Source organism: Danio aesculapii, chromosome 11, assembly GCF_903798145.1.
Source record: "Danio aesculapii chromosome 11, fDanAes4.1, whole genome shotgun sequence".
Classification (NCBI taxonomy): domain Eukaryota; kingdom Metazoa; phylum Chordata; class Actinopteri; order Cypriniformes; family Danionidae; genus Danio; species Danio aesculapii.
In genome coordinates, this window is record NC_079445.1 from 31685755 (window position 1) to 31709048 (window position 23294).

Here is a 23294-nt window from a genome sequence, read left to right on the forward strand (position 1 = left end):
AGAAAAAATATTATCAGACATACTGTGAAAATGTCCTTGCTCTGTTAAACATCATTTGGGAAATATATAAGAAAGAAAAAACAATTCAAAAGGGGGGCTAATAATTCTGACTTTAACTGTAAATATGAGCAATATCACACTCGTACAGTGTATGAGGAACTATTCATTCACATCTGCAGCTGACATTAGAACAGTAGAAACCGTTGCTACTTCACCAACGTCACTTTAGAGTTAGTATTTGAATGATTCTCTGGCATAATGTCTGAAGTAATGACAAAACAGGTGATTTTGCTGACATTTCAAGATTATAAGACTGAACAGCATGAAATGCCATCAGTCTACCGACATTTCCCAGTATTTCTCTGTTGCAATCAGGAGATCACAATAATTAACTCACAAAAAGCTAAAGTAGCACAATCACCACATGATTACTGTTGTGTTTGTGATAAGGAAAAATGCTAAACACATGTGGGCATTTCTTCTTTCTTTCTGTTTACTGAACTAGTCTGCAGAAATGAAAACTGGAGACTCATTAGAAACAAACAGATGGCCAACCAAAAAGTAACTCAGGGTTATACAAAGAGTGGTATATACACACATTCCTGATATGTGAGTCCCATCTCACACTCAACACACTACAATTACTATGGTATAAATACAGCACTGCAACATACTAAAGAGAGAGATCGACTCAGCAAGTCACTTATCAGTTTTATAATGTTTTGATCAGCTGTAGTTTAAATTTACGCTGAGTTTTTCTCCTCTAAGGGCTTATTATGCGGTCTCTGTCGCCATCTTGTGGATGGACAACATCAACCGTCTTTGCTCTGCTCAATGACAAGCTAATGGCCACTGACGCGCTGTCTCTCAGAAATGATAAATATTTAAAATATGCACTATCCTTATGAAAAAAACTGCATAGTTGCTATCTAAACAACTACATTCTCGACTAAAAAAAGCCTCAAAAGTACATTATGTTGCCCAACAGCAGCAGTATTATTCAGACTGTAGAGTGTCTCTGCTTGTCGCTGAGTGTGAGGACATAGTGATACACAAGGGTGAATGGTTAAGAGGCGTTACTTGTTACTGATGTCCCGACTTCACGTGCATGTACTCATGAACTCAGGAATCAGGATCAAAGACTGAGTTATCAGAGAAGGCTGATAATCAACACCATGTTATTAGTAAAAAGCCTAATTGCAAAATTCAAAGTCAATTCAAAACTAATCTTGTAATCCAGGATTAGTTCAGCCACCATCATGTTACAGACGCCTGGTTGTGGGTTTGTGTTTTATGAAATTGTAAGTTGCATCTTAACTCATCTAAAAAGTTTGCATTCTCCTTTCTTTGGCAGGTGTTCACATATTTGCATGTCTCGGATAGTTACAGACCCCCAGGCCGAGTATCAGAGGTCATATCCCCACCACGTGCAGAAGGTCAGGACTTTACAGCCTCAGATCATTCGTCCTCCTTCCTTTCGCAAAATCTCACACCTGAGGGAGGAACAGTTTCCAGTCACAACAGATTCAAGGCATGTTCTTTGTTCAAGCTGAAAGAGCCGATCAAAAGTAAAGAAAAAGATCTGCGGAGGAACTCTACGCTTGGATTGGAAGGGTCTGGCAAACCTCCAAGCATTTTCAGGCGAAGGTGTAACACTTGGCCTGAAGGAAAACAGAGAGCGCAAGAAAGTCAGTCAACCTCCAAACTTCAGGTTTTTATTAAACGAAACATGTTACCAGTGGATTCTGTCATCGACAACAAATCCAATCCTTTTCCAGAAGACTATTTGCCTAATGCTATCAAGACTTCAAGTGGAGCAGTTAAAAACATCTGCTCTTATTTGTCTCTAGGATCCACTCTTAGTTTCAGTCTTCCCAAGCGGTTCGACAGAAATGTCTTAGACATGGAAAATAAAAGTGAGATTGAACCTGTCCATAATTATGATGACCAAACAACTCAGTCTCTACAGTCAGAACATGAGATTGAACCAGTGACTCATATGAAACAAACTGAACCAACCCTCCATACAGTAAATATCGAAGATTTGGAAAATACAGAAGTAGTACAGACCCAACAGTTGAGCAAAAGTCATGAAAGCACAGTCTCGAAGGTTTTCAAATCAGTTGAAGGTGAAGAACTAGATCTTCCACCTTCTACTCAACATATAGTTTCTCCTCCAGTGATCAATGGCTCCAATTCAGTCACACAATGCAGGACTCTGTGTCCCTCATCGTTTGATCACAACTGTTTTAGCGTTTACACCAAAATAAAAGACCTGAATGGCCATTTATTCCACTCGTCCAAATACATGAAGGTAAATCCCAATGGCCTGAGCTCCAGTAAGAGTGGGCGTATTATAAACTGTGGTGTACAAGACTGTGCAGTGTGTGTTATTGATACGGAGAAAGCGGACATCTGCATGGAGGAGCTTCTTCAGCCTGGACACTGGCTATTCCAGCAAGAGGAAGAGGAACTGGAAGATATCTGGAGAGGAAGAGTAGGAAATCTCCATTCAAACTATGCTGAGAAAACTGTGCACGATGAAAAAACAGGTAGGAGGGGATTCTCAACATAAAGGTTCATTACTGACATTGAATTAGTGATATATTTAAATGTCAAGGCATAAAAGTGTTTCTATTAGACTTCGTCCCGTGCTCTATGGCAGTCTATAGAACTGCTAACAGGAATGTTAAGAAATATAGTCCCTTTTTACTTGATAAAAGGGTAAAAAGGAAACATATTTACTTTTGTCCAGGTATTGTCTGTTATCTTTGAAGGAAGGTTACTTTTTTTTATCTATTATTGTGAAACAATCTTGAGCAATTTACATATAAACGCAAAGAGATGTATTTTACTTCACACACAAACTGACCACACCACATAAACTTGAAAGTTTCCACTCAAAGACATTAAGCAAATGTTTTCATTATTGATAACAATACCTATTTTTCTAGTGCCATATCAGCCTATTAGAATGATTTCTGAAGGATCACGTGACACTGAAGACAGGATTAATGTTGAAATTTCAACATTCCCATCACAGAAATAAATTAAAATATCCAGGTTTTGTCTGGTATCTTTAAAGGAAGGTTATTATGAAGGACGAAAGTTGCAAAACAATAAATAAATAAGTGCGCAAATATATAAGTAAATGAGTAAATAAAACCATAAATTACTGCATAAATAAAACAATAAATAAACAAACATGCAAATAAATAAATAAATAAATAAAATCCACAAATTCCTGCATGAATAAATATATAAATAATTAATAGTGCGGGCAGGTAAATAAATAAATAAATTACACGAATGTTGGGGGAAAAAGAAAATGCTAAACTGAAAGTTTATTAAGTTTACGTTTATTACACTATTATTTATTTATATATTTATTTATGCAGGAATTTGTGGATTTTTATATACATTTACTGTATTTATTAATTTGCATATTTATTTATTTATTGTTTTTTATGCAAGCATTTATGGATTTATTTACTCATTTATTTATATATTTGTTTATTTATTTATTCATTCATTTATTGTTTTTGCAGGTTTTGTCCTCTATAGGTTTTTTTTATCTAGTGTTGTGAAACAATCTTGAGTTATTTACGTATAATCACAAAGAGATGTAGCCTATTTTACTTGACACACAAACTGACCAAACCACATCTACTTGACAACATCGCCACCTATTGGTAAAAAGGAATGAACCAACAAATCTTATTACTACTGTTGCTTTTATGATTTTTTTTTCAGCCATTTTGACTGAAAACATCACAAAATGTCTTTAATTACTGAACACTGCAGTTGGAGTGATTGCCTCTGCTGTACTTTTGCTTCTTTTGTGCTTGGCTTGGTTATGATAGTTTGTTGTATTATTGTTTATGAAAATTACAATTTAGAATTTGAACCTGTATAATGCCAAATGTTAAGGATCAATATTTTTTAACAAATAAATCAATGCTTTTGTTTAACAAATTAAACTGATTAAGTGACAGTAAAGGGGTTTACAGTGGTACAAACTATTTCACATAAATGGTGGTCTTTCTATTCATGAATGAATCCTGATAAAGTGTGTAAGTTTTCACAAAAGATATTGAGCAATTTTTTTCATCACTGATAAATATAACATAATAATATAACAGTATATCATAGTAACACAGGGGTGATTGAAAAACCAGACCTGATTGAGGGTGGTGGGCTTAAGGTAAATATAACAAACTGTATTATATTAAAGTTGCCATGGTGATTTCCTAATTTATTAATATGTAAAAACAAATATAAACAATACTTTAATCATATTAATAATTATCTGTATTTTTTTTATTTTATAATACATTTTACTATTAAACCATAAACAATCCCGTTTATAACATGGAGCCTTTGCCTTAATTTGCTGGCCTTTTGCATTGTCCTCTATTTGTCAAGTGACAATATTTACATTTAAAAAAAATCTAAATCATTCACTATATTTGATTAACAGATTTCATTTCAGTTTTCTTTTTTGTAGCTCAACATTTAAAGGTTATGCTAAATTAGAAATGACGATCTATGTTAAAGGCATTCGTCCTAACCTTCACCATCATTCTCTCTCTTTTCAAATAGGATGGCGGGCCAAATCATAGGTTACCCCCCTCCAACTTTGGCCTGCAGGCCCTGTTTGGGCATCTCTGTATAATACAATAATATAATTTTTCCAGTGGCGTATCAGCCTATTAGAATGATTTCTGAAGGATCATGTGACACTGAAGACAGATTTAATGATGTTGAAAATTCATCTTTGCCATCACAGAAATAAATTACTTTTTAAAATAAACTAAAATATAAAGCAGTTATTTTCAATTGTAATGATATTTCAGTTTTTACAGATTTTTATTATGTAAATGCATCCTTTGGTGAACATAAATAGTGAATAAATTATGAAACAATGGAGTTGTGCTGTTCTTTGGCAACATTGACCGTCATATGGTTAACTGGTGCCATATTCATATTAGTGGCCAGACTATGTGACCTGCCAAAGTATGATGAGATTAGCAAATAGCTCCATCTGTTGGGCATGTGCAAATGAGGGGGAAACTGTTTGGATGATTCTTCAGTGCTCCACTGAGCAATGTTTTCATTTTTGAAAATTTACAACCTATGAGATATATAATGTATCTAATATAACATAATACGTGAATACTCCAACAGAAGCGCCAGGGTATGCAAATAGAAGCTCTGCTGGAATTGTATGCATTTTATTAAGGAGACACCTGATGAAAAGAATGAAAAAGACTGCAAGTCTGTAATTGCACTGGATATTTTTTATGCTCCAGTTTTTAATCATGAAATGACACGGCCTTTATTACACCGACAAATACTCAAGGCTGTAATAAAGACAGTACCTCATGGGAATCACTGGGAAATTGATCGCCATGTTTGACAGCTGTGTTGGGCCCCAAACACAGCTTTCAGAATTAGGCCAGTATTTCCCTTTAGACTTAGAAAATGTGCTTAAAAATGAGTATTTGACGGAGTATAAGATATGACACATGCAGATTTATAATGAAAAACAATTACGTCTCGTTTTTTAATGCAGGTTAATTGCTTTTTTTAATTGCAGAGCTATCAATCAAAGCCAGCACGGCGGGACAGGTCTCCCACCCTCTCCATGGATGATGAGATGGCTGTTTTGAACATGTAACCATGTCACATTTTCTTTTTTGGCAAGATTATTTCATGAATGGGTTGGTTTTGGACACCTCACCATTTTGTCTGCTGTACATTTAATAAGCTGTACGTGTATTATTGAAGTTTGGTTATATTCTTCTATGTATCAACTAACATTTAAAGGTTGAAACATGTAATGCAAAACGCAAGGAAATAAATTAGAAATTGTTAATGGTCACCTCCAGATGGCGCGCTTGTCCCACATTAACAAACACAGAGGAAGGGTCAACGTGTACAATAAAAAGGCACATCTGTGCACACCCATTTACAGCCAAACAACACAATCAGCTGCCCCATAGATCTCATCCTGCTGAAGCACAGTGCAAATAATAACAAGAAAAGGCCTGCATAAGAATTACACTCACATTTATTACCAAACTATCACAGTACATCTGAGAAAACACTTTGTACATCACTATCATGGAACATTTATGCCATTAAAAGGATTATTCATGCATTTGTGTGATAATGTGCTGTTATTCTCACATCTTTTAGTATATGTATTGTACAATACTAAAGTGTGTCAGTGTCTGTGTGATTTATATGCTGACAGACTGCTTTAATGTAAAGATAATGTAAATTTAGGTCAGTAAAAAAGCACTTTACACTCTTGGAAACATGACTCTTGCCAGGCTATATGATGACACACGTGTCACGGGGTAGATCCCATAAGGGCTAAAAATAGCTTGACATTTTACTAGAGCTTGATTGTCCATACCAATAATATGAGGCTTATGTGTGATCATAAGTCAACTTATTGACAATTTTTTAAGATATATATAAAGAAGACTGTGAACAAATGGAAAATAAATCTTTCAAAGGCTTTTGTGTAAATATTTGTTGTGAAATGAAATTTGAAATTGTAATTATAGTAAACATAAGATATAAAAATGTAATCATAGTAAACAGTTATGCTACATTACACACTGCTGTTAAGATTTTACTGTAGTATTACTTCCTATTTTCATTGACATACGTACTTGTTAAGTAAACACTAAAGTACGGAATTGAATAAATACACAAACTCATATCCATTATAATCAGTGGTGGAAAGAGTACTGAAAAATCATACTCAAGTAAAAGTAGCATTACTTGGCCAAAAATGTAGTGAAAGTAGAGTAAATGTATCTGTTGTAAATATTACCCAAAATATGAGTAAAAAGTAGACCTTTTGAAAGTACTCTAGAGCAGTGAGTAGTGAATATTACACTGTGAAAGGTTGATGTGTTTACATGCAGTTTGAGCAGTGATGTGTAAACGTAACATTCTGTAGTGCATTTAGTGATCTTCCTATATTAGTTCGCTTATCCAAACCTCCTTCGATTGTTTGTATGTTCTGTCCTTCCTTTATTTATTCGTTTGTTCGTTCCTTCCTTCATTCATTTGTTCCTTCCTCTGTTTCTCCCTTCATTCGTTCACTCATTTGTTTATATTTTTGTTCCTTCATTAGGTCCTTCGTTCATTCAATCCTTCCTTCCTTAGTTTGTTCATTCCTTCCTTTATTAATTCGTTTGTTCCTTCCTTAATTTCATTGTTCCTTCCTTTGTTCCTCCCTTCATTCGTTCACTCATTCGTTCGTTCATATTTTTGTTTCTTTCTTCATTAGGTCCTTTGTTCATTCATTGATTGATTGATTAATTCATTCCTTCCTTCCTTAGTTTGTTCTGTCCTTCCTTTATTCATTCTTCTTTGTTCCTTCCTTCATTCCTCCCTTCATTCGTTTGCTCATTCATTCGTTTGTTTATTCGTTCATATTTTTGTTCCTTCCTTCATTAGGTCCTTTGTTCATTGATTGATTGATTGATTCATTCATTCATTCCTTCCTTCGTTAGTTTCTTCAGTCCTTCCCTTATTCATTTGTTTGTTCATTCCTTCTTTCATTCATTTGTTTCTTCCTTCATTCCTTCCTTCATTCGTTCACTCATTCAATCGTTCGTTCATTCGTTCATACTTTGTTCTTTCCTTCATTAGGTCCTTTGTTCATTCATTCATTTGTTTGTTCCTTCCTTCCCTACTTAGTTTGTTCAGTCCTTCCTTGAATCCTTCCTACATTCATCTGGTCTGTCCATCGTCCCTCCTCTCATTCGTTCGCTCATTTATTCGTTCTTTTGTTCGTTCGTTCGTTCTTTCATATGTTTGTTTCTTCATTAGGTCCTTTGTTCATTCATTCGTTCGTTCCTTCTTTCCTTCCTTACTTCCTTAGGTTTTTCAGTTCTTCCTTAAATCCTTCCTTCATTCATTTGGTCCGTCCTTTGGTCCTCCCTTCATTCCTTCACTCATTCATATTTTTGTTCTTTCCTTCATTAGGTCCTTTGTTCATTCATTCATTTGTTTGTTCCTTCCTTTCTTCCTTAGTTTGTTCAGTCCTTCCTTGAATCCTTCCCTTATTCATTTGGTTTGTTTGTTCATATTTTGTTCCTTCCTTCATTAGGTCTTTTGTTCATTCATTCATTCATTCATTCATTCAATTGTTCTTTCGTTCATTCCTACCCTCGTTTGTTCAGTCCTTCTTTGAATCCTTCCTTCATTCATTTGGTCCTTCTTTCCTTCATTAGTTTGATCCTTCCTTCATTCGCTCCTTCTATTCCCTGTTCAGGCTATTTAGTGACTGTCTAAGGCTGTTTGAGGATTCAGTCATCATACAGTTGCCATCCTTAGTTTTCTCATCAGTGACATGCAGTCTAAAAAGTCTCTGGGTCATTGTGTGTAAAAATTTTGGACATCTTCCTGGACAATTTAATGCTTCTAAAAGATTTGCTGCTTTTAGAAAGCGCCCATGTCTTGAGCTTGTTCAGTATGATGCGATTTACTTTCTATGTGCAATTTGATTGGACAATCACAGGACTGATTTTTCTACTTTAGCCAATCACCGTAGTGACTGCAGATTGAAGGAAAATAATAGAGTAAAAGTACCGAATGGCACTAAAAATGTACTCAAGGGAAGTAAAAGTACACATTTTTAAAACTACTTAGCAAATTACAGTAACTGGAGTATTTGTAATGTTACTTTACACCACTGATTATAATCACATCCATTCCACTGTTGCATAATGTTGCTTCTAGGCAACAAATACATTTAAAAAAATCTCATTAAAATTATTTATAGCACTAAATGTGTTTACTCACTAGAAAATGCGAATTATGTGTTTTTTCATGGGTGAAAGCACGATAAAAACTGCTTTGAGGGCAAATATGCCTCATCCATAGCAGATTTTAAAAGCTTTTTAAATGACCACCAGGATGTAGTGTGACCAAACCAAAGAATGTCACTTGTTTATTCACCCTTTCACGTTTAATTTTCATCTAATGGTCATAATGTGTTTATGCTCTTGTAAATTACCCTGAGGCAATTTCTTAGATTAAATTAACGAGTATTACAAACACACACACATTAAAGTGGACATTTACAACAGAATTCTGCATTCAATATATATATTTTTAAGTAATCTTCTACACGATATGTGCATGAGACATGAGACATAAATGAGTCGCACAAATGTCCCGAGCAGCCCCTTTAAAGAGTATGATTGACAGGTTAGATGGCCAACTATACGCCCTTATTTTAGAAGGGGGGGCTCTGTCTACACTACAGCCAATCAACGCGCTGAAAAGGCGGGGTTTGCGGCGCTGAGGCTGTCAGTCAGCCGCTCGCTGTGTCCTGAGATCTGTTGAGTTGTTGCGCTTCTATTGTGGAAGGCGCGTCTCTTTGGGAAATAACGCGTGTGTTGACAGAAGGAATCGTTGCGTTGTATTATTTTCGCATACAATGGGATTGTCGTCTCGTTCTTGGCGAGGTAAGATGACTTACAATTGAATCGGTTTCTTATAATTGAACTTGTTCCGAAAGAAACTTTTCTTAAAGATGAACTCCGGCAGAGCTCAGTGTGGGGTTTTGTTCATACAGATCCATCCGACTTCACAGCTCGTGTGTTTTTGCTTAACAATAGATGGTTTTGTGGACCGGGTTAAAACATTGCATTCATTTGTTTTATATGAACACGATTTGGTGTTGATGTAGCTGGTGTTCCGTCGCGTAAAGCACACAACCGCGTGCGATTTTAGTAGTTTAATGTTATCCAGTGTTTTGGGATGAGGGAAAATAAAAACAAAACATCTCTGACAGCGTATTTGTGTGCACTCGAGTTTTGTGTTATGCTTGTAAATGTTATGTTTTTTTTTTTGCTTTGTCCCTTTCTTGTTGCTTATTAAAACTTATTAGTCCATGCTATCTCTAATTTAACTCTTGATTTAGCCCACCCCCATTTTGTTTTAAACCTTTATGGGTTTCTTTCTTCAGTGAAAAGTAATACGCACAAATTCAAAGTCTTCTCGTTTCGTGCTTAGCGTTGTGTAAGGAAAGGCCTTTCATCTGCTACCGACTCGTGAATTGGACTCGTCATTGACTTGAACGAACGAATCATTAGCCTTGACCGAATATGTTTACTTTCTTCCTTAGTAAGCTAAAAGTCATATGATTAGGATGACAAAACACTAATTTCCATGAAACAGTAATTGAACAATACATGACCTACCACGTACACTGTGAACAACCGGCATTAGTTGCTTCACATGAAATATGAGTAATGAATCAGAGCAGGCTGTCAAGATTACATTCATGCTATACATGTTCATATTGGCACAGCATTCAAATCAGGTACCTACACTTGCAAGTATCACTTTGCTGTTTCATTAAGAAAAAAAAAAAAAAAAACAGAGAATTGCAACACGGGTGATTTTAATATGTACAATAATTGTATTTCTATACACAAGTTGTTAACTCAGAGATTCTGACGGTATGATAACCTTGGATAAAAATATCACGGTTATGGTATTTTTTTATGGGACTTTTATGGTATTGTGATTACGGCTCTAAAATATATTCTTTGTAAATATCTGGGTAAAAAAACAACAACTTTTTTTCCCCTTTGAACATAAAATATTTTATTTTGAGAAACATTTATAATACTTTGGAACAGTAAACATTTCAGGCTAAATAATTTAAATTAGTTGTTGACTTCTGCCGTCTTCACTTGTTTCAAAAACACAAATTTCTTTACAAATTAAAATGGCGTCTTTGTAAATCATTTCTGCTGTAGATGCTATTGTCTTTAAAAAAAAAAAAGGTAAATAAAAATCCTACACATATTGTAGGAATGGTATAGCAGAAAATGTTAACACTTTTAAAACCTTGACTTTTCCAAACCGCGGTATACCTTGAAAACGGTTATTGTCCTATGCCTACTCAGAGTAGTGTGTTCCTATATTTTGTATGGAATAATTCAGATTTATGTGCAGTTCAAAGTAATAAACACACAAGTCATTGAGTAAAGTATGGCTGCTTATCCCACAAACTCACCAGGAAGTGCTGGGGTGATGTCACAGTCTTCATGAATGATGATTAGATATTTTCCCCTCACACAAAGGTATCATAGTTTATCACAATGCTTGAAAAAAGGAACAAAAGTCATGTGGACTATTTTTATGTTAATATGATGGTGATTTTGACCCTTTTTGTTGCTTTTCCATCAATTGTTGTTACTTGGGGGGGTGGGGGGTGGGGGGGGAGCCATTCTTCAAAATATCTCCTTTTGTGTCGCACAGAAGAAAGGAGGTCATATAGCTTACTACTCTTCAAATATGTTTTATAATTTTTCCAAACGGTCTACAATTTATCCTTTACATTCTCAATTTAAAACTGTAGAGTGTTATGTTTGTCAAATAAAAGACCATTTTATATCCTTTGCAAATGATTATCTTCAATCTAATAGCATTAATGCTCATTCTGTCACTGGTCTTCATCCTAAGAGAGATCATCCGAAAGTACTCATTACTCAATGGTGTTGAAAGCCCTGCAACGGTCCGAAATGGATTAGTCTCGCTTAATTTGTAACGCTTTAAAGAGAAATAGTTTTTTTTTGTTGTTCCTTCAGCAGTAACCTTGGCAGCCAGCTGTTGCTTCGCACATCTTGGCAGTCCACCCAGTAAATCTGCGGTTTTATTCTCTCTCCTGGGTTTGGAGTTTTTGATGCCCAAATTGGAGGGGATTGTGTGCTTTGCAGGCTTGAAACCCTTTGTAGCTCCGCCGTCTTTGTTTTAGGTGCATCCATTATTCAAATTCAGGCAAATACTTTGTTCTCATCTGTTAGAAACTGAGTGGCATGTAAATGAAATGTCGAAGACTAAAGATATCCGACCCAAATGTCTTGTTGCATGTCAAATGAGGTGCAGATGGCTTTGAATGCTCACCTGATGAGTTGCTGTATATTTTGCAGATAATTTAGTGATCAAAAATCCAATGTAATTATGTTCAGCCTAGCTAAATTTAGTCAGAAACACTTCTCTTGAGAGTAGGGTTTGGGGCCAACTAAGAAACACACACACCTGTGTCCTGTTGGTTTCAGCTACAAGAATGTTTTTGTGAAATGTTCATATTCTCCCTTAAATGGAGATATACTGCTTTAAATGGCTGAGTGAATAGTCATGCTGCTTTGTGTGGTCATTTGAAACCCCCTCAGGGTGGATTAGGAGTCAAACACCCCGAATGTCTGACAGCAGGGTACCCGTCAAAAACACTTTCCGTGTGTTCAGAGGGTTCAAATCAATGGCCTTTGTGTCGCTACCCCTGACAGAAAACAGGCCCGAGGGCGATTTGTTTGTGTTAGCGGATTAATTTCCTCTCTCTCTGTGTCATGGCGGGCACCTGTCAGCACTGAGGGACTCTTCATGTGAACCCTGTGGGACTTTTCGGCTGTCCCAACATAGTGCAGTCAGGGCTAATTAAGTCTCAGATCTTTTCACTTGGGCTCTCTGGTCTCATCCCTCGGGCCTTAGACCAACCTCGAGATCTCAGGGAAAGATCAGCAGATGTTGCTCAAGTGGTTTAGTGCGATGTAATTTAGGGAAATTATATTAGATCCAGCTGAGTTTGAGCTAGTCCTTGAATGAACGCTGATCAAGTTATCTAATTCTGGCTAGACCCCATTGACCCTTGTGAGCATATCAGAAGACTACTCCCCTTTTTATTGTTCACAGGCAACTCTGTGAGTCCGGTGTGTGTGGTGTCGTATGTTTGTGTGTGTGTGTGTGTGTGTCTGGCTCAATGGAGGATTTCTCAATATGAGTTGTTTTCTCAGTGCATCTCTGTTTCCCTAGGGATGGTAAACAATAAGGGCATATTTGAGCGCCCAGATCCGGCATGGTAGGGCATATTATGTGCATAGTTTGCATAATTCTCAGATAATGGAAAGGAAATAAGTTGGGATATGTTTCAAGTTTACCAAATCAAGGTCAGGAGTTGAGAACACCTCAGGGAAACAAGATTCAAATGGCTTAATTTGAAGACTAAACAGCCCCTGCCCTAAGTGTGACCTCTTTCTGAAAGAGTTTGTCTATTGCTTCTTGTGGAAAGGAAGTATTTCATTATCTCGAGACTCAGATCGGATGCTCTAGTTCCTAATCTGTTTGCCTGTCTATAAACTCCTAAAAATAGTCGCTCATTTTTATGCGAGACGCTGTTTGTTCATTGATTTATTGTAAGATTATGTTCTTAGAAGAAGAAAATATATTGAGTAGTCAGCTGGAAACCATGAAAAGCTTTTGAAATGAATACTGGAAGCGAAATCTGTTGTTTTGAAGTGGCGTCTTAGAAGATGATGACAGAGAATACATTGTTCATTTGCTGGTAGTAATGCACAGAGTGGATCTTTTTTAACCAATGGGTAGCATTGAGAGAATGCATGGACACAGACAGGGATTAGCTATGGCCATCTGTTGCCTGAGGAATCAATAGCCAGACCTTTCTCAGCTTCCCTGCATGGGCACAGGAAAGGATCACTGCACCACTCCAATAATGATACTTCACTTTGGCAGGGAGTGACATTGGATACTCAATTTTTAATGTGTGTTCACTTTTACACCTTTCGTGAGAAAGAGAGGGACTTCTTTAATGCGACCACTGAGTCCTACCTTCGGTCCACCATCCCTAGCGCTCTTTCAGTACCCTGCCTGACCCAAAATCCTCTTGTTAAGATGAACGATATAATTAGTTTAAAGCTGTCTACTGGATATTCAGCACTATAGCTATAATGTTAGTTTTAAAAATATCTAAATGTACTATCTAACAAGGCTACTATATTGTGAGGATAGTTTTTAATTTTTTCTGGCATTAGTAGTTTTCATTTTCTTGCTCCAATCTAAGTTTTGTCTTGCAAGAAAAGATTTTTGTAGTTGGCCACTGAGATGCCAGATATTTTCTTCCTTCTCTGGTTTTCTTTCCTAGCTCTTTTTTTTATTTATTTATTTTTATTTATTTATTTATTTATTTATTTTTTTGAAGGTGTCAGCACAGCAGAGTGTCTTCCTATGACACTTGCACAGCCCAAAGGTTTGGGGATTCGGTTTTCAGGTCAATATACAGTAAACCATTTCATACTTTATTGCACTAGACAACCCTAAAGAGCTGACGCCAACTCGGACTTCCCTTCTCACTTCTGCTTAAGTGACTTTTCTGACATTGCTGGCAGAATCACCTGGCCTTATCACCTAGGATTTCTGAATCCAAGACTTTGTGCAGCTAGCAGACTAGAAAAACAAGCTTATGAGCAGTTGTTTGTGTTGATTCTGTGTGCTGTTGTTTCATTTAAGGGTTTGCCATGAAGCATGGCTGTGTTATCTCAGAATTTAAAGGTCAGGCTGTAGGTGTTGTATTGCAGTCTTGTGACTTTAGCAGAATTGTTTAAAACCATTGAAACGAAGACTGAGGGAATTGCCTGCTGTATTAAGGCTGGCAATTTGAAGCAAGGCCAAGGCTTGTACTGGAAACCTTAATAGACCTTAATGCTTCTGTAATTATATTACCACATTACTTCTGTTTTGTTTTACATCCACATATTTCTCTTTATTGTGCCTAACTCAATGCACTCTCCTTTTTCAAGGGGATAATTCATCCAAAAATGCCCAACCTCATGCTTAAATTGTGAAACACAAAATAGCACATGTTGTTTTGGATACCATTGATTTTTGTTGCAGATCAGTTGAATTGTTCTTCAGAATATCATTTTTGGTGTGGTACCAGCCGTAAAGCTTTGGTGTCACATAAAGGTACACAATTACAGAAGTTTCCTTTTAATAGTCAGTCTGACTCTGTGGTATATTCAAGCAAGACAAGTTTGGCTTCATATTTTATGCCTTGCTTTGCATATATTTAACATCTTTATATCATATTTAATAACTTGCAGCTCCCAGCTTCATAATAACTCAGCCATGTTGGGCCATTCCCTCTTTTATGCCTAATGCAAAGGCCCATGGGAAAGAGAACGAAGCTGCTGGCAAACCATATCAGATGCATGGAGCCATCTGCCTCTACACCTGACACTGTAACACTCCCTTCCATCCATCCAGTTGGGTCTCAACCCCACCAAATGCCTTTTCCTGATTAACAATAGTTTCATTTCGAGCCCTTCCACTCAGGCTCGTACGTTCCCAGGATCCTTTGGGATCTTCGCTCTTCCTTTCCACCTGCTCAGTGAGCGTAACCTCGGATGACAAGCTGCTCAATATTTAAAATGGCAAATGCTACAGAAAACTAGAGCACTGGAGCACAGAGTCTGCGTTGGGTTTTGTGCTGTTTACTTCTGTGCAAGCTTTTGTTTCGAGTTAGGGGTGAGGATTGAAATATCAGCAGATAGATTTCCACAGTTCCACTTTGGCTGAACCGAATCTCATTCAAGCATCTATGGTCATTGTGAGAGGGGGGGTTTAGGAGGCTGGCTGACGCACACAGGGCCTTCTCCTCCTGGCTTTTTTCTCTCTCTCTCTCTGTCTTTGAACCAGATCTCTGTTCTCAGCGGGACTAATATGACTCTCTCGCGCTTGCTAAGTGGACTCTTTGGAGGTTTCCACCACAAAGTGGGACTATAAATGGGGACAGATAGATCTACGTGAAGTGTTCAAAGACATCCGCTTCCCCATCTCTTTGTTCGGTGGGTGGGTGGAAAGATCAAACCTTGAGCCTTTCATTAACACCAGCAGACTGAGCACTTTCACAATTAGATATTTCTTTTAATTTCATTGCAGAAAAAGCCTTCGGGGTGAAAATTTGAGGAATGTCACCTCTTAACAAGTCTGTAATTGGTTCTCAGCTTTCTTCGCTTCCACCTGGAGAAACATGGTATGACTAATCGGATGATTGACGGGGAGCTGAAAAAAATGAATTATGTGCACAATAAGGCCTTGCATAAGGTTAACAGCTCCTGCCAAGTGTTGAGAGAACAGTGGCTGTGTTGTACCTGTGTCGGTTGTCATGGAGGTGTGTCCCAAAGCGAAGACCGCGATAAAGACAGCTCAGTATCTGTGAAGGCTTTGTTTTGCAATGTTTACCCTTCAGCAGCCGTGAATCGCCACGTCACAAGCTTGTCTTGACTGCTCAGATACGTTCAGTTGGATTCTGCTCAATGTTATCATTCTCTTTGACTGACAGTAAAAATGCCCAGTGTAGCGTTTACAAGGCGAAGGATGGTGCAACTGTCTGCTTTACTTTGCATCATTGTATTTGCCTCATTAGCTTCTTCCAGCGTATTTGCGCAATGATTAAGTGCGTTGTATGCTAGACAGCGCCACCTCCACATTGCAAGTGGAGTGGAAAGCTTATTATTTTTGCCCTACATTTCCTCCTTTCTAGGCCTGGATGTGTAATTCCCATGACAGTAGGGATGTTTGTTAGTCATGCGTGTACAAGGACGATTAAATGCATGTAATCTTCGGGACTCCCCATGTTAGAATCTATTTTGCTCTAATTGCACTTAAATAAACATATTTTAGGTCATTGTCTTTGGCTGCATTGATGCATATAATCTCCAATCTTTAGCTCACTATTTCTCTTTCGGGCAGTCCTACACTGTGTCCGTAGCCTGCTCCTGCTATAGCTCTCATCTGACTACTAAATATATACCGTAGAGATTTAGTATGACACCGCTAGTTGTAATTTACATATGTTGGTCATAATCAGCAAGGCTATTTGTAGCAGAAACAGCTGTTGTTTGTTGCGGCGGAGATGGTGCTGCTGCAATTCTGCAGGCACAGCAAACCCTCGCGGTCCTTTTAATAAATCATAACCATTTCATCTAAGAAGGTAATAACTCAATCTGCTCCATTCTATTCACTTTCATCCATGTTTTTTTGGACTTGAAGACAAACTCTACTTTTTCGAGACTTTTTTTTTCTGTCCTTTTTGTGACCACACAATCTTTTGCAATTGTGTTTAGTAGCAGAAATGACACGTTTCACTGTATAGAATGTAATGTAATGTGTATTTATATAGCACATTTATCATGCATGGCCATTAGGGATGTCCCGATCAGGTTTTTTTTGCCCTCGAGCTTGAGTCCGAGTCATTTGATTTTGAGTACCTACAGATACCAAAACGTGATCCGATACTTCTATAATAAACTAAAAAAAGAAATAACGAAGAGTAAAGAAACAGATCCAGGATGTTCCTTATTTTTTATTTATTTCACCTTATTTTAAAATTCAACTACTCTGTTAATAAACAGAGCACTTCTTTAAGGTAGCTTAAACCTAATAATAAATAATAAATAACATAAATTCTTCATAAAATACCTGGCAGACAATCCCAAGTTCACATATCTCACAGTTTGCTATGGCAATGTTATTGCCATTAACGTAATAATACCTCCAGATGGCAGACATGCTTGTGATTTCCGCTTAAAGCTGCTTCCATGGTCTACTTCGCTGGCATTTAACAAATAGCATCTCTGAAACAAAGTGATGTTATGCCGCACTCGTTGCTGTTTCTGTGTGAAATCAAGAAAGAGGTCTAACTCTATGCCATCGCATATCTATAGTTACAAAATAATGAGAATACATATATATTCGAGTCCAAATTGGGAGGTAACATCTGATTCTGATCGAGGGCCCGATTTCCAATCACGTGGTCGGATCTGGACATCCCTACTGGCCATACACGCAAAGTGCTTCATCATGAGGGTGGGGGGTCTCTCCACACCACCATCTGTGTGCAGCATTCACCTTAGATGATATGACTGCAGCCACAGGACAATGGCGCCAGTGCGCTTACCACACACCAGCTATAGGTGGAGTGGAGAGACAGTAATAGAGCCAATTCGGTAGATGGGGATGATTGGGAGGCCATGATGGGTAAGGGCTGATGAGGGAATCTTTACGAGAAGTGCCATGGATTTTTAATGACCACAGAGAGTCAGGACCTCGGTTTAGCATCTCATCAGAAAGACTCACTGACAGAATAGTGTCCCCTTCACTTTACTGAGGCATAAGGACTCACACAGACCACAGTTTGAGCGCCCCCTGCTGGCCTCTCTGACACCACTTCCAACACCAACCTAGTTTTTCCCATGCGGTCTTCCATCCAGATACTGACCAGGCCTAGCCCTGCTTACCTTCAGTGAGTAACCGGTCTTGGGCTGGAGGGTGATATGGTTGTAGCAAGACAACAATGGTATAGAAAAGGTGAGATTGGTCCAATATGTCCTTTGACCTCCTACCAGCCGCTTCAGCAGGGACAGATGGACAGGTTTATTCTTGAGGTCAAGGTGCCCCTGCCTCAGGGTTTCCTATTGTTCAGTCATATTGATCTCATCCCATCAACAGACATGTCCACATTGGTTTGGAATGTGGACTGTTGCATATGTTTCAATGAACCAGCTGGAAGTCAGCAAGGTCATCTCTAAGCCCTCCCTGTTTGTTTGGGTGGCACAGAGGTTTAACCTTTGAAGGTCTTGAATTAAACCTCATTATATTATATTTAAAGCAACTTGTCAGTATGTCATAAAACAGATTTGAACAAGAGATTGAACAGATCAAGCATCAATAAATTGCAATTGGATTTGTTTTGATGTTGTTATTAATATTTAGAAATTATACAATCAGAATGTAGTATGGTTGTCAGGATCAGTCCATATGTTAGTAAAAATGAAAAGAATTGTGCAATACAAAACATGAAAGCTTTTGACAGTGTTGGGCAGTAGCTTCGCAACAAGTAGTGACGCTACTAGCTTAACTACATTTCTCAGTAGCGTGTCGGTAGCATTGCTACTTTCTAAATCAAATAGCTTTTCAGTAGCGGAGCTATTATTTTAGTCAAGTAGTGCAGTAGCGTCCACACAAGCTACATTTATCGATCACAGTTCAATATGTGATGGTACTGACATTCACGGAGCTGTGAGGCTGGTGTCTAGCCAATGAAAGTAAATCCAAATAATGGCGAGAATGACAATTTCTTCCTGTTTTTTTGATGGTCGACAACAAACTTTTTCGTGCTATACTGCCACCTCTCGCTCTGGTCGGTGACGTCGCCAACCAATTAGGCTAACACGAGAAATTTCCTTAATGGAAAAATGACTGAGCGAGAGGAGTTTTTTTTTCTGAAGCAGGATTCCTCTTGATCTTACCTTGAGAAGTACATGTTAAGATGCAATAATTTTAATTCTGAGGCTGTGCTCAAAAAATGCTGTAGTAATTTATAGTAAGTACTACAATGTTTTTGAACTACACAATAGTGAAGTACTTAAATTAATTTGCTGTGGTCCTTGGCTAAAGTATACTACTGTAATTTACTATTAGTTCATGATAGTTACTAATGATACTAGATTATGTAGAGTAATTTATTAATGAAGAGTTGTTAATATAAATACAATATAATGCTCATTCCTAAAAAAAATCCATTTACTATAAATTACTATAGTATTTTAAATGTGTAACACTTGGATTTTTTGGTTTTTGTTGTTATATACTTCTGTTTAGTACAATATTATTTGCAGTAAATAGAACTGAATTGATTTGAACTGAACAATTGTGCCTCATATGTTTCATTGACAGTTTTATTGATCACTAAGATATGACCTACTTGATTTTTTTTCTTAAAAATGAAAATTGCAAAAATAGTTTAGATATAGCAGAGCTACTTTTGCCAAGTAGCTTTTAGCTTAGCTTGCTATGCTTCCCAGAGGGTAGCTTTTAGTGTAGTTAAGCTACATTTTAAGTAGAGTAGCTAATAGCTTGGCTCACTACATTTTTTTTCAAGTAGTTTGCCCAACACTGGTTTTTGAGATATGTTTTTGTTATTATGATTTAGTCATTTTTACTAATAATATTGTTAATAATGGCAGAAGTATTTAATATTTATTAGAAATCATGTAATCTGGTTTTAAATATAAGGTGCCTGTTAATATGAAATCTTAAAACATTGGATTTCTTTATGGGAGTGGTGTTGCCACCATTTTTTGCAAGCAGTAAGCCATTTGAGCCTGTGATTTACAGTGGATTACCAAGGTTAAGAGTGTTTCAGGCACATCACGTTTTGCATAACGCTTATGGATTAATGCGTTATCGTACATGCACCATTACGCTCACCATTGACCCAGGTAGCATAAGGCAATGGCAGATTTTTTTTGTCCGGTTGTGTGAAATAGTCCATACCACCATTTAGAGACGGACATAAAGAAACAAAAGGATTAACTGAAAAAGGCTTGATGGTGCACAATCTGATGACCTGTGTTTGCTATTGGGTAAGACCTCTAAAGCCATAGGCCAGAGCCCAGACAATATGTTGTTTCTAGGGGTGACATGGTTGACCTGTTGTCCTCCAGAGCCGAAGGCCAGATAAGAGGAGCGGATTAGTGTCTCTCCCAGCATTCCTTCTTCCCACTGTAGCGAAAGTGATGTCTCAATAGGAAGCCAAGGGGAATTTCGACTGGTGACAATGTGGACTTTTTTTCTTTTCCGCTCGTTTTCTCTCTCCCTGTTTTTAATCTCACCCATGCTTCTACAGCCTTTACCACTGAAATAAGATGTTAGGCTTTATCATTTTCTGGAAGAGCCCCTATGACCTGGAAAATTAGAGACATTTGTGCAGGAAATTATGGGTGTGATTATGGTGGCAGGAAATGACTGTCGGCAATTAAAAAAAGATGAGGAGAAAACACATGTTGCCTTGAGTCACAGGTGCAGCCTCCAGACTCTTCCATCAGCTCTACTTGCGTTAAAATAAACATAACAGCCCTGTGTTTTTCGGAAAGAGTTGAGAGGGATCAAAGACCTAGCCGGATGCATTTTGGACACCTAAATGGTGTCATAAAGCACTAGTTGGGTTGGACTACAAAAAAGATGAAAATAGATTGTTCATGTCAGTATCGATAATTATCACGATAAATGTGAAATCTCTATTATTTTTTGTTAGATCGTTGGCTCTGAACGTTGTAGAAATCAAACAGTTAATTTGTTAAACTACTCTTTTATTTTCAGTAGATGACAAACATCAATTTTTATGTCATGTACAGTATTTATAATGATAAATATTACAAGATTAGCCTCGTCCTTTAAATTATCTCACCAGTTTCTTTATATTCTAATGGCCCATTTAAACTAAGTGGTTGGTACGTTCCACTATAATAGTCGTTTCCACTGTCAAAAGGTACCTAAAAGCAAACTTCCGCACCACTTTTTGGGTACCCTTTGCAAAGGGTACCTATCATGACAAAAGGGTACCAAAAAGTGGAGCTATATTAATTTCTATATTGAAATTACAAACTTCTTAAGCTGATGATAATAACGTGCACGTGATTATTGAAGTGCTTCTGATATCCGATCCTTTCAGAAACGGACAAACGCGAGAGTGATGTGGGAAAAAACAAAGAAAAAGCCGCAAAAACAAAGGAGCAAATGATTCTTTCTGCAGAATAAAACATGAACAAACTGCCACGATTTAACTATTATCATCACTTTTTGGACTATTATGAACTCTGAATGACCGAAATACCGTCTAACAGAGGCTACATGTGCTGGTGATGATTAGAGTTACAGATGAGCGGTTTGTTCTGACTGTAGGCTATATTTCATTTTGTTTTTGAACCCAAATAAGGACTTAATGTATGTTGTGTGTAGTTTTACTGTAATTGGTAACATATCAGAGACTGTAAGGGGCTGTATGTGTTCATATATGCTGCATTTATTAATTTATTTTCTATAATTGCTGTCTCATTTGCGCTTTTAAAAACATGAATGATTCGAATGTACATCAACGAATGATGCGCATCCCGTGCTCCAAAAGTTACATTGCAGTACATGCTTTTAGTAATGTTTATGTGAAACTGAGCTTTGCAGAGCAACAAATGTGTACAACTGGAAAGGGGGCGGTATATGATGGAATAATCGTTTTATCTCATTTCATGTTTTTTCATAATCGTTAGAAGCCAAAATCGAAACTGAATTTTCGATTAATTGCACAGCCCTAGTAGGTCACATGATCATGACAAAATGGCGGATGTAGTATGTCCGAATTCCATTCATACTGCTCCCATTAACACTCTACAGAGCAGGGGTGGGCAAACTCTGTCCTAGAGGGCCGGTGTCCTGCATAGTTTAGCTGCAACGCTAATCAAATACACCTGAACATGCTAATCGGTGTCTTCAAGATCACTCGAGATCTATAAGCAGGTGTGTGTGATTAGGGTTGGAGCTAAACTGTGCAGGAGACCGGCCCTCCAGGACAGAGTTTGCCCACCCCTGGTATAGAAAGTACTTTTCTAATGACAGAGTAGTACGATTTTAATTCAAATGCAGTACCTACTGTGTAGTAGGTGTTTTCGGATGCAGCTTTATTTTACATCTTGTAAAAATGGGCACAATAGGTCCCTCTAAGCTTTAAAAGTCAATCTGAACAGTTGAAATATGTAAGCTTTGACAGATATTTCATAAGGTGTCGATCTTTCTGCGATTTTTAAAATATGCTACTTTTATTATCTGTAAAAGAAAATCTATATACGGTTGAGAGATTTGCTGGTTTTATTTTCTCATTTTAGAAAGCAATAACCGCAGATCTGGACATGTCGTCCTGAAATTGAGGGATTAAATTCTTGGATGTTTCTCTGTAACTGAGAAAATATGCCGGGAATCCTGGCTGGTATTTTTAGAATTCTCTCAATAGACTGTATGATTTTAATGCTGGTTTCTGACCAGCTTCTAATCCAGATGTTGTTGTTTTTTTTGTCATATCGCAGCACTAGTCTCTCATCAGCATGAAAGGGCAGCTGTTGTCTTCGACCTTTCGCATGTTCGACATTCTTCACGGTCTTATTGACTCCCATCAGTTCAATTGACCGTGTTTCAATAACGTGATTATTGCTATAAAAACTTTCGTCACGGCCGTGATGGGATTTTTATGAGCTAGGAGTGTCACATGTGTACATGCGAGTGTGTGTGTGTGTGTGTGTGTGTGTGTGTGTGTGTGTGTGTGTGTGTGTGTGTGTGTGTGTTTGCCTGTGTGTGTCCCATCGTTGGGATTGATTAGCTGGTAAGTGACCTGCTCGGTTCAAGGTTAATTGGTTTATTGTCGCAGATCATGTTGCGAGATGGAGATTGAGCGGAGAAGAGTTCGACACAGCTATAATGTGCATGAATGTGCAGCTTTCAGGCTCTAATGAGCTGCTGAGCCTCGCAGCCAATCAGGCGTTGCGGTTCAGCCAGTTCGGCCTGTTTTATGTAGTTAATGAGCTTTTTTAGGGATATCTGAGAGAAGCTTGCATTGTTTCTTGAAC

The 23294-nt window shown here is 37.6% G+C and overlaps 2 protein-coding genes across 2 annotated transcripts in view; both read left to right on the top strand.

The window, feature by feature from the left end:
* si:dkey-238i5.2 (uncharacterized) overlaps positions 1 to 6163 on the top strand; it is a 36974-nt gene extending 30811 nt beyond the window's left edge. Inside the window, exons 17-18 of the mRNA XM_056468160.1 lie at positions 1355 to 2552; positions 5600 to 6163. Coding sequence (XP_056324135.1) covers positions 1355 to 2552; positions 5600 to 5655 — 1254 coding nt within the window. The 3' untranslated portion in view covers positions 5656 to 6163. The remainder of the gene's footprint in view (positions 1 to 1354; positions 2553 to 5599) is intronic.
* A 3198-nt stretch (positions 6164 to 9361) lies between these two features.
* The window catches only part of sipa1l2 (signal-induced proliferation-associated 1 like 2), a 137303-nt gene continuing 123370 nt past the window's right edge, over positions 9362 to 23294 (top strand). The window contains exon 1 of the mRNA XM_056468790.1: positions 9362 to 9500. The gene's annotated coding sequence lies outside the window, so the exon portion shown is untranslated. The remainder of the gene's footprint in view (positions 9501 to 23294) is intronic.